This window comes from Podospora pseudoanserina, chromosome 1, assembly GCF_035222485.1.
Source record: "Podospora pseudoanserina strain CBS 124.78 chromosome 1, whole genome shotgun sequence".
NCBI classification, from domain to species: Eukaryota; Fungi; Ascomycota; class Sordariomycetes; order Sordariales; family Podosporaceae; genus Podospora; species Podospora pseudoanserina.
In genome coordinates this window covers 1,971,428-1,984,868 of record NC_085920.1, presented here as the reverse complement: position 1 = coordinate 1,984,868, position 13,441 = coordinate 1,971,428, and the positions used below count along the sequence as shown (strand labels likewise).

The window sequence follows — 13,441 nt, the reverse complement described above, 5'->3', positions numbered from 1 at the left end:
CCTGCAAGCTTGAGCGAATGCTGCGCTCATTGGATGGTGTAGCCCGAATTGAGCTTGATCTCGTCTGCCTTCTGACTCCGGAGAACAATTCCAAATACTCGTGCGCTCACGGGAATCATCGAATCGAATAATTTCGATTCGTTTCCAGACGCCAACAATGGAGGGCCGTAATCCTAGAACCATCAAATTCCTTGACGGTGGTCTTGGAACCACCCTCGAAACTATCCATGGCGTCAAGTTCTCCGAGTCGACGCCCCTCTGGTCCTCCCACCTTCTCTTGACAGACTTGCAAACCCTGGCGGACTGCCAGATGTCGTTTGCCAAAGCTGGTGCAGATGTCATCACAACCGCGACATACCAGGTGTCGATCGATGGGTTCAGGAATACAAAGACAGAGAACTGGTCAGTTTGTCGCTCTTCCTAATCCGTTCTAAAGTGAACACTCTAGCCAACTAATCCACTACATGTAGGCCGAACGGTGTGCCCCTCCCCAACATAGGCCACTTCCTCAAAGATGCTGTCTCCATCGCCAGGAGGGCCGCCAGCAAGGTTGGTGGCCGAGTCGCTCTCAGCCTTGGACCGTATGGGGCTACGATGATACCTTCAACTGAGTACACCGGCCACTACGACATCGAGCCTTCCCAAGACATCGTCGATAAACTCTTTCATTGGCACAGCGAGCGGTACAACCTCTATGTTCAAGTCCCCAAACTGCTGCTCGATGTGTCCTACATTGCGTTCGAGACCATCCCTCGATTGGACGAGATACTAGCAATCAGGCGCTTTTTGAACGCGGACATCAGCGGGGGGGTGAAGCTAGGCCCGCGCGAGTTTTACCATGACATTCCTGTCTGGATCAGTGTTCTGTTCCCTGGCGATGACGACAAAATGCCCGATGGCACTAGTGTAGAAGACGCGGTAGCCGCTATGATTAGCAAAGAGTTTGGAAGTAAGACGCCACAGTTTGTTGGGATCAACTGTACTCAAGTTTCCAAGCTCGAGGGTCTAGTTCGACAGTTTACCAAGGCTGTGGAAAAGCTGGTCGCGACGGGGGTCGTGGAAAAATGGCCTGGTTTGGTATTGTATCCTGATGGCACGAAGGAAGGAGAGCGGTACAATACTGCGACAAAGGAGTGGGAGATATCGGGGGAGGGTTCCAAGAAGACAGCAGAGGATGTATCATGGGAACGTCAGCTTGCTATGGTGGTCAAGGAGGCTTATGATACGGGGGGATGGAGTTCATTCTTGATCGGTGGCTGTTGTAGAACTACGCCTGAAAACATCCAAAGGCTTACGTGGGCGATCCGTGAGTGAGCATGGAGGATGAAGAAGACAAAGAGGATGGAGAGGACCAGGACACTAGCTGTTAGACCTCTTTGTCTACATGAAGTGTTGATACCTGCCTCTGTTCAGAGAATATAGCCATAAAAACCAACATGAAGTCCATTATTTAGGTAGCCATGAGCACCTTATCATTGCATTTCCAAAATTGTCGTTGCCTAGTGACCTGCTGGCAGCAGTGACTGACATGCTTCCGCAGAGTTCCGGACCCAACCGGGACCGGCGCCGGCGACGGGATGTCTGACGAAATCGGCAGCCCCAGCGAGATTTGAGAGCGTAGAGGAAGGTTGCGAGTGTGCACTGACCGCCCTGGGAAGAGTATATGATCTCCCAGACCTTCCCACAACTCTCTCTCTTTTCCTTTCTCTTGTTCAGTACAGTAACCCTTGTGACTCTTTTGGGGGTGCTGCTTCAGTCCATAAGCTGTCACCTGAGCTGGCGGCAAGTTGAATTAAAAAATCATTCTAGGGTTTATCTCAGTTGAATACTTTGGGTCACTTGGTATTCTCACAACTGAATATTCAGAAAGGATGCAGACAATGTTTGCGACTCTCCTTCCCTTTGGTCACTATGTGATCTGGTGAAGAGAGGCTCTCTGTACCATGAGAGATCACGTCAACTGGCGAGGGAAAATCGAAATGCATTACGGGTCGGCAGTTGGGTGGGAAAATTTCATACCAAACCTGTTCTTTCCTGTGCAGGCATTATTCTTTTTCCGGTAAGTTGTTTTCGTGTGAGTGTCGGTGATCAATTTTGACGGGTCCGACGCAGCAAGATAGCAACATTACATCATGACAAGATATCACATCAAAATAAACAGATGGATTCTCATTCAGCAGGAGGATCTGAACAAAGTATACAATCATTCATGTCCTCATCTCTTCGTGACAATCCCACTCTGTGCCAGATATATTCACGTGGATTGCACTCCGGCTGATTTGAAACGGAACTTCGATTCCAGCAACTCTGCCATCATGAGTTGGGCAGCTGCAAGCAAGTTTGATAAGGTAAATGGAAAAGAGCAACTCTGAATATATCACATGAATTTAATAAAAGAACAAACGGGAACGTGCCATCCAAGCTGGTGATGGGTGGAGACTATCTTTGGCAGGTATGCTCCATTTGATTAACAGTATCACAGGCGACTTCCTCCGAAGAAAGCCTTGCCTTTACTTCGATGGGTTCGACCATGCCAGCAATCTTGTACTGGGGTAGAGTCAACAAGTGTCTGGGACCGACTGCCATCGCTTCGCCTGGCAATGCTGTGTGAACTTGTCCATCCCCACACCTTGCTGCCTGCTTGAGGTAAGTACGAGATTAACAGAGAAGGAAGGGAAGGAAATAAGCTTTCGTATCGTACTAGGTACAGGACTGCGTCCCCGGTCCTTCTTCTCTGACCTTGCCCTGTCGGGTGTCTCTTTTCCTGTCTCTCCTATCCTCTTGGGACTCTTTTACTAAGATAAGTTCTGCGGAAATTCTTCCTCTTCTCCGCACAACATCAACCATCATGACATCGAATAACAACACAATCACTCCATCTTTCGGTGAATTCCAATCACTTATCGACCTGGCTGCCTCGCCTTTTACTTTCAGTAACATTCTGCCGATCTGGCTCATTCTTTTCTACCTTTTACCCAACTTCGATCCCTGACCGATTTTTTCTTAGCCCCCCGTCCAGTCCTTCAGTATCTCTATCACCAATTCATAGACCGCCCCCGGTAACAATCAGGTATTGCCCCAGCGCGGCTCAATCACCCAGCGACGTTATCATCCCCCTTCGCGGACAATCAAACTCAAAGGGTATGTTGGCTGCCTCATTGAGTCACTTCCCTACTCTCTGTGCCCATGGCATTTCCGCCTTAATGTTTGTCATCTCCTAACATTGCTGTTCAACAGTTCCGTCTGGGCTTCCCGCTTCTTCAACAAGATAAAGACAGTTCCAAATCCTTCGACTAGTCCGGGCGGCTACCCGACCTCCAGCGTCAGTTCCAGGACACCGTCGCCGAAGCACTTGTTCAGTGCGAAGTAGTCTCAACGAAGCTACGCAATCATCGGAGGAGAGGTTTGGGTGCCTTGAGTGGCAAAGGTTGGGTGGGGAGAGATGGCTTGAGCAGGGGAATGGGGATGATTTGAGGAGGAAGATTGAAAGACGGGGTCGAGAAATGGAGTGACCTGTACAAGTATTTTACTAAAAACAGTCATTGGGCTTTGCCACAATCAATCTCATTCGCACCACATTTTGAACAATCAAAGTGACACATCCCGCCCTGTACACTGGTGATCTAGCTGTGCCTTGACTACCAGGTAGATCTTCTCGGCGGCGTACAAATGTAGCGTTCATGCCATTGCAGTTGGCTCTTTGGAACATAAGATAGCATGGGAAACAAACGGAATAAACAAAGCACATTGGCCCTCAAGCAAACATCATTCCTATTATTACATCTAATCATCGTATCAGTACATGCCCCCCCTCAGCTTGATCTTGCTCTTCTGATTTGTCTGTCTGCCTTCTCATCTCCGCCTCCACGAGCGTGGCCTTCTGCTTTCCTCTTGATTTTTTGCTTGCGTCATCCCGCTCGCTTTCGGCTAGCCAAGCCACTCCTCGTCACTGCACTATCTTTCCAGATGCGAGTCTTCCTCGTCACCCAAGGTATTTCCGTCCGGGGCAGTCGCCAGTGTTCATACCTACTCTCAAACAACTCAGTCCATGGACCGCCACCGCTTCCCGAACTCAAGCTTGTGGCAGCCGCACCAGTAGCGGCTTCGGACGTATGAGCATATTGCTGCCTGACGGTTCTGGTTCGAGCTGTTTGTTGAGCGGGAAGGGGGAGGGGGTGATTGTGATTGGGGAAACAATTGGTGAGAGACTAGAATCAGGTGGACAAACCTGGGACATCAATGATTGGAAGGAGTGCCCGCGGAGAAGAAGTCAGCTCACCTGGATGGCCAACACATTCTCTTGCTCAGATAGAGACACAAACACAGTGACTCTTTGTTTCAGGCCGGGGCTACTGCCCCGTGCCTACCTTCCCTCTGGGTGACCGCCTCAGCTGCCTTGGAGTGGGAGATTGCGCAATCAAACGATCATGGAACGTACCAGATGACGGGGTATCATCGGAGTTCTGGTGTCAAAGATACACTGACTTTGAACGGCAGGTGCTCACAGTCCTACCAGACTGTAGGCAAGCTAGCCCGTCCCTAGCCAGAGGTCACAGGCGTGCCTGATTGGCAACTGCTTTCAGTTGTTTGAAGCAGCAGTGGGGATCATGTCTGGTCTGGTTGGCTCTAGCTCGTCCACATGTGACGTAGTCTATCCACCAGAGTTCCCTGAGAATTTCCTTTTTATCTGCTCTCTCTCTCTTCACTCTCAGGTCCTTGCACTCTCTTTCTTCTCCCACTCATAACCACAGCTCTTGCTCGCCTCGCGTGGCCAGGAGAACAAGCAACTGACGGGGGAGCCCGAGAGAATCGACTCACCGCCTGGCCACGACTGCTCAATATGAGCAGTCGGGCCGGGCGGTGAGTTCGACATCGTCGGCACGGTCAATGGTACGTATGTTTTCAACATTCTCCTCCCTTTCTTGGTTCTTGGATTTTCCCGGTGTGCCAGATCTGCCTACCAAGCTCGAGTCTTCAGCGAAGACTTTGCTGACAGCACAGTGTTTGAAGCGGCTGGATTGGGTCCGGACAACCAGTCCAAAATGAAGCGGAGCTGTGAAAATGCCGAGCGTGTTGGTAGGATTCCCCTCCATTCCCCAATAATGGCGGCGTGCTAACCTTGCTGGCATTCAGGCGTCCACTTCGACCACCACTTCAACCACAGCCAAGAGCTCGCGTCGTCTGCCGCGACATAGACCATGATCAATACTTCCTCCCGCTCGCGCGCGATGTCATGCTTCCCAAGTGGAAATCTGGACACCATCCCATCACGGCTGGACATCCCGCTGCCTCAGACACCCGACCCAGTCTTTTCCAGTTGAGAATGGTGCTCTTCTCGCCTTCTGGAGAACAGTCCCAGACCTGTCCACCTATGGCTCCATCACTACATGGCGCCCCTCTGTTGCAGATTATACTGCCTTTTCGGCTCGCAGCAACAGCAATAACAATAGCAACCGGATGCAGCATCTCAACCCCGTGAGTCAAATTCAGGTCATTGTGGAAAGCAGGAGCGTCATACCGGAACATGCCGCGGACTTGTGTGTTTAGAACAGAATTCCATGCCCGAGAATCTTGTCCGTGTGACATCAGGGGAATGCCAGCTTATGCAACTCGTACGTGGCAAGGAACTCTTTGGTCTGCACGAGACTTTCACAGGTGACAGCAAGGCCGTGTTCAAGAGTAGAAGGGCTTGAGGAAACGGTGGACCATGGGCGACGGAGACGGTGGCAGATTGGAACATTATAACGATGTGGCAAGTGGGAGTGGCTAGACGGATGCTCAATAATTCAGAAGCTTTATTAGCACCAGTGTTGTGTTCTGCTTTCTTGAGCGATGATGTGATGCAGTGTATTTAGACGTCAAGGCATGGATACCCTATACATGCTGTCAATCCAACCGGCGGCTCGCTGAACCTGTGAATATCGGCATGTTTGGCACTTGGTCAGACAGGACATGGCAATTCGTGACAGTGGAGACCATATTCAACCATCTGGTTCTTGTTGACTCGCCCATGTTACTTGCATTATTGTCAAAGGTGAAATTGCAAAATTATCCTGCCATGATCCAATTCAAGCCCCACACCATCCTCCTAGAGGCCCATTAATCACCGTTCGATTTGCCCTGGAGGCATGTTGAGCATGGATTCAGATCCCTGCCTACCAACAAGAAGCAAAACATAAAACCACAGCAAATAACACACATCCATCAAGGCCCAGCCTTGATGTTACCCATCCCAGTTCAGGACACCTCTCCCTCCAGTCTGTCAGCCTTCTCCTGCCTCCGTCACCCCTTACTGCTCCACTAGATAACAAAACACACATGTTCTCTGTCCAACAACCTCCTGTTTCGAGACTGTGTCGAATGTACAATCGGCGTCCTGGCAAGGGCCTTTTTCACATTGGTCTTTAATGACCCAGACATGTCTGTTGAAATTGTTTATGTCTTTGACGTGACCAACACCCTTGCCGGGGTGGGTGTGTACGGCCATGGCCTTGACGCACATGATGGTGATTAGGTGTAGATAAAGTGTTGCTGACGGCGGCACGGGGTTGGGTTGATCGAAGGTTGGGAGGTTGAAGATTGGTGCAGCTGGTTGGTTTGGCTGTTGCGTTTGATGTTTGTGGAGTGGACTGGCAGTCAAGCAGACTGGAGAACAACGAGCCTGAGGGCCAGAAAGGGGGAGGCCAGAGGGTGTTTATGTAGTCCATGGTTTTGGTATCTTGCTGACTGAACTGATGCTTGCTGCCTTGATGACTGGGGCAAGGAGTTGGAGGGGGGGTCTGAGACTGTGTAGGAGGGTGTTTCGTGGGAGCGCTGTTGGAGTTGGGATGGACTGTTGATCGCGGGTGCGGTTCGTGAGGGGGACAAAATCCGGTCTCCCATGGCCATGGCGGTGTTTGAGGGCCGGGCGAGGCGGAAAGGGGGAAGCTAACGCTTTTGGGGGTATCGATGTGTGGGAAGATGTTTATGGGAAGGAGCTGCTAATTTGCGATGAACTATTAATGGTGGGTGGCCAGCCTGGGAGACCAAGACTTCTGTGCGTCATGGCTGGCACGCGGCAATGAGCTCGACCTTGATGGCCAGGGTGACACGAAGGGAGACCTTGGTGTTTATCTTACTTTTTGCTTGAGTTGCTGGACAAAGCGAGAGGACAAAGCGGGAACACGTACACTATTGACAACTAATGGCTGGGTCAGAGGGGAGAAATTCTGTTTCAGGATGAGGGTGTGCCCGAGGTGCGGTTGGAGATGCTTGACAGCACGTCGGGTGCCTGGATCACGTCAGGAACTCAGATGATGAGATGAGGCGGTCGAGCATGTGTGGTGGCTGTGTGTTAAAGAAGTGTCTGCAACGACACCGGTAAGCACGAGCAGCTTCAGATGATATTGAATCCACTCGAGCTTTGACGAGATGGAAGAACTCGCGCTCTTAGTAACAGCTATCACAGAGAAACAGTGCTGGCGAGGATAGTTTCATTGCAAGACTCGAGTTAGTTCTTGTCTATGTGAATATGATTCTATAAGCCCAGCCCTTCCTGAAATGATAACTAGCAAGCTGCTCCCAAGATATCCCTTATCAACGGCACATGATGTAAACCTTTCTTGCTGTTCTCGTCTTTCCAATCCTCATGGGGTGAGTACCCTTCATCCGCTCTAGGTCAGGGCATCGAGGCCGACAAGTTGGCCGGGCAACATCCGATAGTACCTGTTGCAGCCTGATTGGAGGCAGAACCAGCCAATGGTGAAAATTTGTTTCCTCTCCTGATGGCAGGAAGAGCAAGTTCTCGTGGGGCAAGTGACCGGAGTCACAATCTCCTCCTGCCCAGCAGAAATCTACCAAGACGGCCTAAAGGGGTTGGCTTTTTCGAACCGGACACGCCAGACTGTGAATATCCTCTCAGTTTCGGGGTTCCTCACCCCCCTGAAGGAAGAATCCATTTAGCATTTACTCAGCACTGTCCCCATCTCAGCTTGACTTACCGACGCTGTATTCCTCCTCTACCTCTGGGACCACTACTACTCGCGCGGCTGCGAGTTCTCATCGTCGGCCAGATTGCCCGGGTCTTCTTTCTCCTTCACGCCCCCTTCCTGAGAGCAAGAAGGGCAAAAATCGTCTCGGTCGACGAACTTTGTGTGGGTCTGCGAGACCATTCCTTCTCCATAGGCACAAAATAGTGTGTCATCAAGCTCGTCGGCGTACTTGCAGGCTTGGAATACTGTCCAGGAGTATCCGTCGTCGTTGTTGGGGTCAAGAGAGATGTGACCACAGATGTGGCGGACTCGGGACAGGAGACACATTGCTTGTTTGAGGGATTGGCTGGGTCGCTTGGCTAAGTATGATTGGAGTCAAATGGTTAGCGGGTGACGCAAGATTGGGACGGGGAAAATGGACAATTAATAGAAAAACAGGAATGGGGAACAACATACAGTGGACAGTGTCGGTCGAGGAAGTCAATCTCAGATTGAAATCGAATGAAGTCTATAATATTGATTCCGCAAAGCTCAGTGATTATCATGAGAAGAGTGAGCAAAACAAAACCAGCAAGCCTTGGCTGAGACGAAGATGACTGGAAGAATGGCAGCTGATAAATCTAGGAAAAACAGTAATAAGTTTTAGGTCTTAGAGGTAGGTAAAGAAGGAAGGATGGAAAAGAAGGAAAGAAGGAAGGCGTGCAACCCCGATGTAGAAGTGGTGCCAGTTGGTCAAGCAAAGAGCAAAGAACAAGGAGCGAGCAGTGTGCCGAGACAGAACCAACACGGAGGGCAAGAGTCTCCGTAAAAATGAGACCTCTGGGTTGGAGTAAGAGCTACAGAATAGCCGTAATGGAAGCGATGGTCTTGGTACAGATCCTAGGCAGTTAGCATGATATATCTCACAGCTCTCAAGTGACTTTTGGAACCCCGGATTTAACATGCAAAATTGGGATGTTGGATATATAACTGCTCTGACATTCTCGAGGTAACCTGTCAAAGCTGGTCAGTCTATCTACAAGCCTCCCTTGGTCGATGTAGTGTTAGACAGAGTGCCAGCTGCTGCTTATGTGGTTTTTCTAAGCAAAGCGCTCGATCTCAGAAATTTAATCATACATTGTAACTCATCGAAGTAGCCCAACTGCTATTCTTGTGGCAAGTGATAGTGTGAGGCGGTAAAGAGATCATTATCACATGCAGCATGAGGTCTCTTACCCTTTTTACAGTACAGCATTAATCCAAATGGTGATATGGTGTCTCGTGTCTTTTTGCCGATGAACCATTCCATTCATGTTGTTTGCTCAATTATCAGGAGCACTGACATCCTGCTTTGAACTCATGATCCTTGTTGACAAGCATGCAGCGTGTAACATTGTGAGCTGATCTATAAGAGATACTTACTGTAAAGCGTCCCAATAAAAAAGAATGGCCTTACCTATTCAAATAGAGCCCACCACAGATGTTGAGATTTACATATTTTCAGTCCTCATGATCATCTATCTAGGTAGGACCTCTACATCTCCAGCTTGTTCACAACCGCCTGAAACCAAGTCATGCCAAGCTCACGCCATGGCGGCAGCTCCCGCACCCCAGATTCCGAGGCGTCAGGTCCAATCAAAATTACGTGCTAAGGTCAGGAAAGCGGGGATTGCTGGGCCCCAAGTAAACAGCCGCCATTTTGAACGAGTCATCACATTTGTCAACATCAGAATTCGCGTCTTCCTCATTACATCATCCCAGCTTTTGACTCCATCATCCATTTTCAGTACATTCAAGAGCACCGATCCATACACAGTAACAAGTTGTCGTTGGCCACAACGAGATGGCATCAGAAGAACCAGAACGCCGGCCTCTGCTGGCTGCAACAAGTGGCGCGTTGGATGCTGGAGTCGCCGGGGCGGACACGCGGCAACGCACAGGTTCAGGGGAGGAAGGAAGAGGAGCAACTGGGACTTTTAAACGCAATCTCGGCACTCTGGAGGCTTTTGCAATTGTCATCAGTATTGTGATCGGAAGTGGCGTGTTCACCTCCCCTGGCTCTATTGACACCAATGTCCCCTCTCCCGGTGCGGCTCTCCTGATTTGGTTTGTGGGTGGTGTATTGGCATGGACTGGAGCTAGTACTATGGCGGAGTTGGGGACTGCTATTCCTGGCGAAGGTAAGTTCAGGTTGGCAGGATGACAGAGGTCGAGCGAAGATGCTGACTCTATGATCAGGTGGTGTACAGCCGTACCTCAAGTACATATTCGGTGACGTGTTTGGTTTCCTTGCGGCTTGGACCTGGGTAGTGGCAGTGATGCCCGCAACATTGGCCATCTTGAGCATCGTTTTCGTTGAAAGCATCTACTCAGCTGCCGGAGTCACAGATCAAGGGGGTACCCTCCTTCACAAACTGCTTTCAATTGTCGTCCTTTCTGTCATCAGTGTCGCCAATTCGATCAGTACCAAGGCCAGCACAAGGCTCAATAACTTCTTTGTCGTCACAAAGTTTGTCACCATCGCTGCGATTGTTTTTGCGGGCGTTGTTGTTGTCATCTTGCAGCTTGTGGATCGGAATCGAACGGTGGGTGGTGGTGACTGGGTCAAGCAACCTTGGTTTGGATATCGAGACAGCGCCAACCCCGACGGCAGCGTGACGCATTGGGCCGATGTTACCCAGTGGGAGCTTTTTGGATATCTCTCCGCTGCTCTTTACGCTGCTCTGTGGGCATATTCTGGCTGGGACAAGGCGATCTACATCTCTGCCGAGCTTTCATCACCGGCACGCCAACTACCCCTGGCCATTAACACCTCCATACCGACCATCATCCTCTGCTTCATCACAGCCAACGCAGCTTACTACATCTTACTGCCATGGAATGTGGTTTCAAGAACGGATAGCGTCGCTGTGGTAAGTTGATACCCTGTCAAGTCGCTGTTGTCAAAGTCATGCTAACGTTTGCAGACGGCAATAACCCGACTTCTTGGTCCTGCCTTTGGCATCCTTGCGGCTGTACTCATCTGTCTAGTGGTTGCTGGTTCTCTCCTAGGAAACTCCTTTGTGGCCGGACGTATGGCGGTCGCAGCAGCAAATCAGAGCTGGTTGCCCAAGCCACTCAGCATTGTTGGGCGCATTGGGTTTAAGCCGGAGGAGCGCGAAACGACGTCGGACGCCCCAGTCAACGCCATCATCGTATCCACAATTCTCTCCTCGCTATACATTTTGCTTGGAAACTTCAGGGCGTTGCTGACTTTCAACGGGTTGGGAGAGTACACGTTCTTCTTTCTGACGGTTGTAGGGGCTATTGTTCTCAGGTACAGGGAACCGCAATTGGCTCGGCCATATAAACCCCTTATTGCCATCCCAATCGTGTTTGCGTTGGTCAGCGGGTTTGTCGTTGTTCGCGGAGCTGTCTTCGCGCCTATTCCCGCCGTTGTCTTGGTCGGGTTATGGGTAGCGGGGTTGGTGTTTTACTTTGTCCGTAGGCGGTACCAAGAGCGGGGGTTGGAGTGAGGGGAAACCGCAGGCCGAGCCGCCAAACATCCTCCGCCCCTGTATGTATAGCAGGATAAATTCCCTTCTCAATCCACGCATTTTGACAACATCTCACCAACCCACGGCCCCACATTATCCAGCATCATAAACTCTCAGGTCATGGACAAGATTCAACAAGGAGTTGCGAGGTCACGCGCACTCTTGCCTCGAATAACGCACCGACCCTTGCCTTCCGGCGTGAGCTACCTCCACTTTGGAGACTACGGAACACGAAATGCTATGACGAAGCACGAGCTTCAGCGGCTCAAAGACCAGTTGATAGAAGCAAACACAAACCCACAAACAGGCCGCCAGTTGTTTCTCCCCGCCTTTAAGCCCCAGACTCTTGGACACCTGGAACGTTCTCAGGAGCTCCTTACGAAAGAGGGCAAGGCAGATGATTACGCATGGCTTGTCTCCAGTCGTGTCTGGGAAGAAGAGCGTAAAGGATTGCCAAAATTGCTTGTGCTCGCTTCACCTGGCTTCAAGGTTTTCAGTTCTGGCCATCACCTGACGGAAATCAAGAATGGCTCCCCGGAGGAAGTCAGAGAGATCTTCGCCCTCTGTGCTGAAGTGATGAGTCTGATTCGCCGCAGCGCCATACTGGTCATGGGCAAGATCCACGGTATTGCGAGTGGCGCTGGGGCACAACTCGCCCTGGCCACAGACGTTCCTGTTGCGAGCAGGTCTCTCACCGAACTTTGGTTGCCGGGCGCTGACCTTGGCCTTCCCTGCACAAGTCCTGCTGCAGGACTGAGTCGTGTTCTAGGCACCCGAAGAACCTGGCTTGAGCTCGCAAAAGGTGGATATGTACGGGCGGACTTGAAACTGCATGGTGTGGAGGTTGATGACCCTGCCACCAAAACTGTAGAAGACAAATCACAGTATGAGCAGCAGGCAAATATCCTTTTTGAGGGACCTCCATCGTCGGAGAAATCTCTGCCTCGTAGATCCGCCGAGGACATTGTGCGACATCGCCTATCGCTGGACCACCTGGTCTACAGGTTGGCGAGGCGACTCACGAAGAGAGATACTCAGCAAACGGCTATCACGAAGTGGGCGTTTTGGACCCAGATTGGTCTTCGAGGTCAGCCTCACGTCAACGCTGATGGCGTCGAGGTTGATGGCTGCGGCGGGGATGGTTTTGAGGACGCCGTTGCGTTTGCTGGCAGAGTCATGGCATTGCACTCACAAAGCGAGGTCGCCAAGGAGGGAATATCTCGGTTCTTGCAGGAAAACGCGATGCGGAAGCAGACAAATAAGACTGAGGTTGAGAGGAACGAAACCACGAGGTAGTTCCTGAGAGGCGGCGTTAGTTTATTTGGAGAGAGAGAGAATGTGAGGTTTGAGGAACAACCGAGAGGGACCAGTTATACTGAACCGGTTGTCGAGTAGGAAGACACCCAAATTCGACGGAGCTAGATGTCCGATCTTGTACGTGTGGCGGAATAAATGTTACCCTCACTCTTCTGCTCTCCTTTCCGCCTCCCCGGAGGCAAACCCACCTACCGTAACTGAGATGCTCCAGCCAGGCCTAACGGACATCAGTGTTGAGTTGGTCAACTTTTCCTGAATCAACGGCAAATCGGCCACCCACTCTCTTCGCCTGGGCAGAGATTTTCCCCAGATGGCTGCAACACACCAAGCTTGCCCAGAATAGGGGTCACCGACAGACGGAGCCACCTAGGGACGGGTACGCCATGCATGTCCATCCGTTAAAGAGGGCTGGAGCCACTTGCCACCCCAGATGTTTCTGATCTCTGCATAAGCGAGGTTTGCTGCTGACGTTTCTGGGCCTGACCTTTCGTTGGGAGGAAATCTTGGATCCTCTCTACATCTGCAAGAGATTCCGCTTGAGACCTCACACAACGGCTCAATGTCCGGCTGGTCGCCACCATTTGGACGAGATCTTCGTCATGATCTGGAACCCAACCTTCGAGGATATTGATCCTCCAT

General features: G+C 51.0%; 4 protein-coding genes across 4 annotated transcripts; all 4 read left to right on the top strand.

Annotated features, from left to right (window-relative positions):
* The first annotated feature begins 52 nt into the window (after positions 1 to 52).
* On the top strand, positions 53 to 1,390 carry SAM4 (AdoMet-homocysteine methyltransferase). Its single transcript, XM_062941803.1, has 2 exons — positions 53 to 402; positions 471 to 1,390. The coding sequence occupies exons 1-2, from the start codon at positions 158 to 160 to the stop codon at positions 1,312 to 1,314; spliced, it is 1,089 nt and encodes a 362-aa protein (XP_062804696.1). The 5' UTR covers positions 53 to 157; the 3' UTR covers positions 1,315 to 1,390.
* Positions 1,391 to 8,268: 6,878 nt separating this feature from the next.
* On the top strand, positions 8,269 to 8,465 carry QC764_105610 (uncharacterized protein; the record flags this gene model as incomplete). The annotated part of the gene is made up of 2 exons (XM_062941802.1): positions 8,269 to 8,352; positions 8,409 to 8,465. 2 exons carry the CDS (start codon positions 8,269 to 8,271, stop codon positions 8,463 to 8,465), a joined length of 141 nt encoding a protein of 46 aa, XP_062804695.1.
* A 954-nt stretch (positions 8,466 to 9,419) lies between these two features.
* Positions 9,420 to 11,464, top strand: QC764_105600 (uncharacterized protein; the record flags this gene model as incomplete). Its single annotated transcript, XM_062941801.1, has 3 exons — positions 9,420 to 10,129; positions 10,188 to 10,861; positions 10,916 to 11,464. The coding sequence occupies exons 1-3, from the start codon at positions 9,793 to 9,795 to the stop codon at positions 11,462 to 11,464; spliced, it is 1,560 nt and encodes a 519-aa protein (XP_062804694.1). The 5' UTR covers positions 9,420 to 9,792.
* Positions 11,465 to 11,605: 141 nt separating this feature from the next.
* Positions 11,606 to 12,781, top strand: QC764_105599 (uncharacterized protein; the record flags this gene model as incomplete). Its single annotated transcript, XM_062941800.1, has 1 exon — positions 11,606 to 12,781. One exon carries the CDS (start codon positions 11,606 to 11,608, stop codon positions 12,779 to 12,781), a length of 1,176 nt encoding a protein of 391 aa, XP_062804693.1.
* Between the last annotated feature and the right edge of the window lie 660 nt (positions 12,782 to 13,441).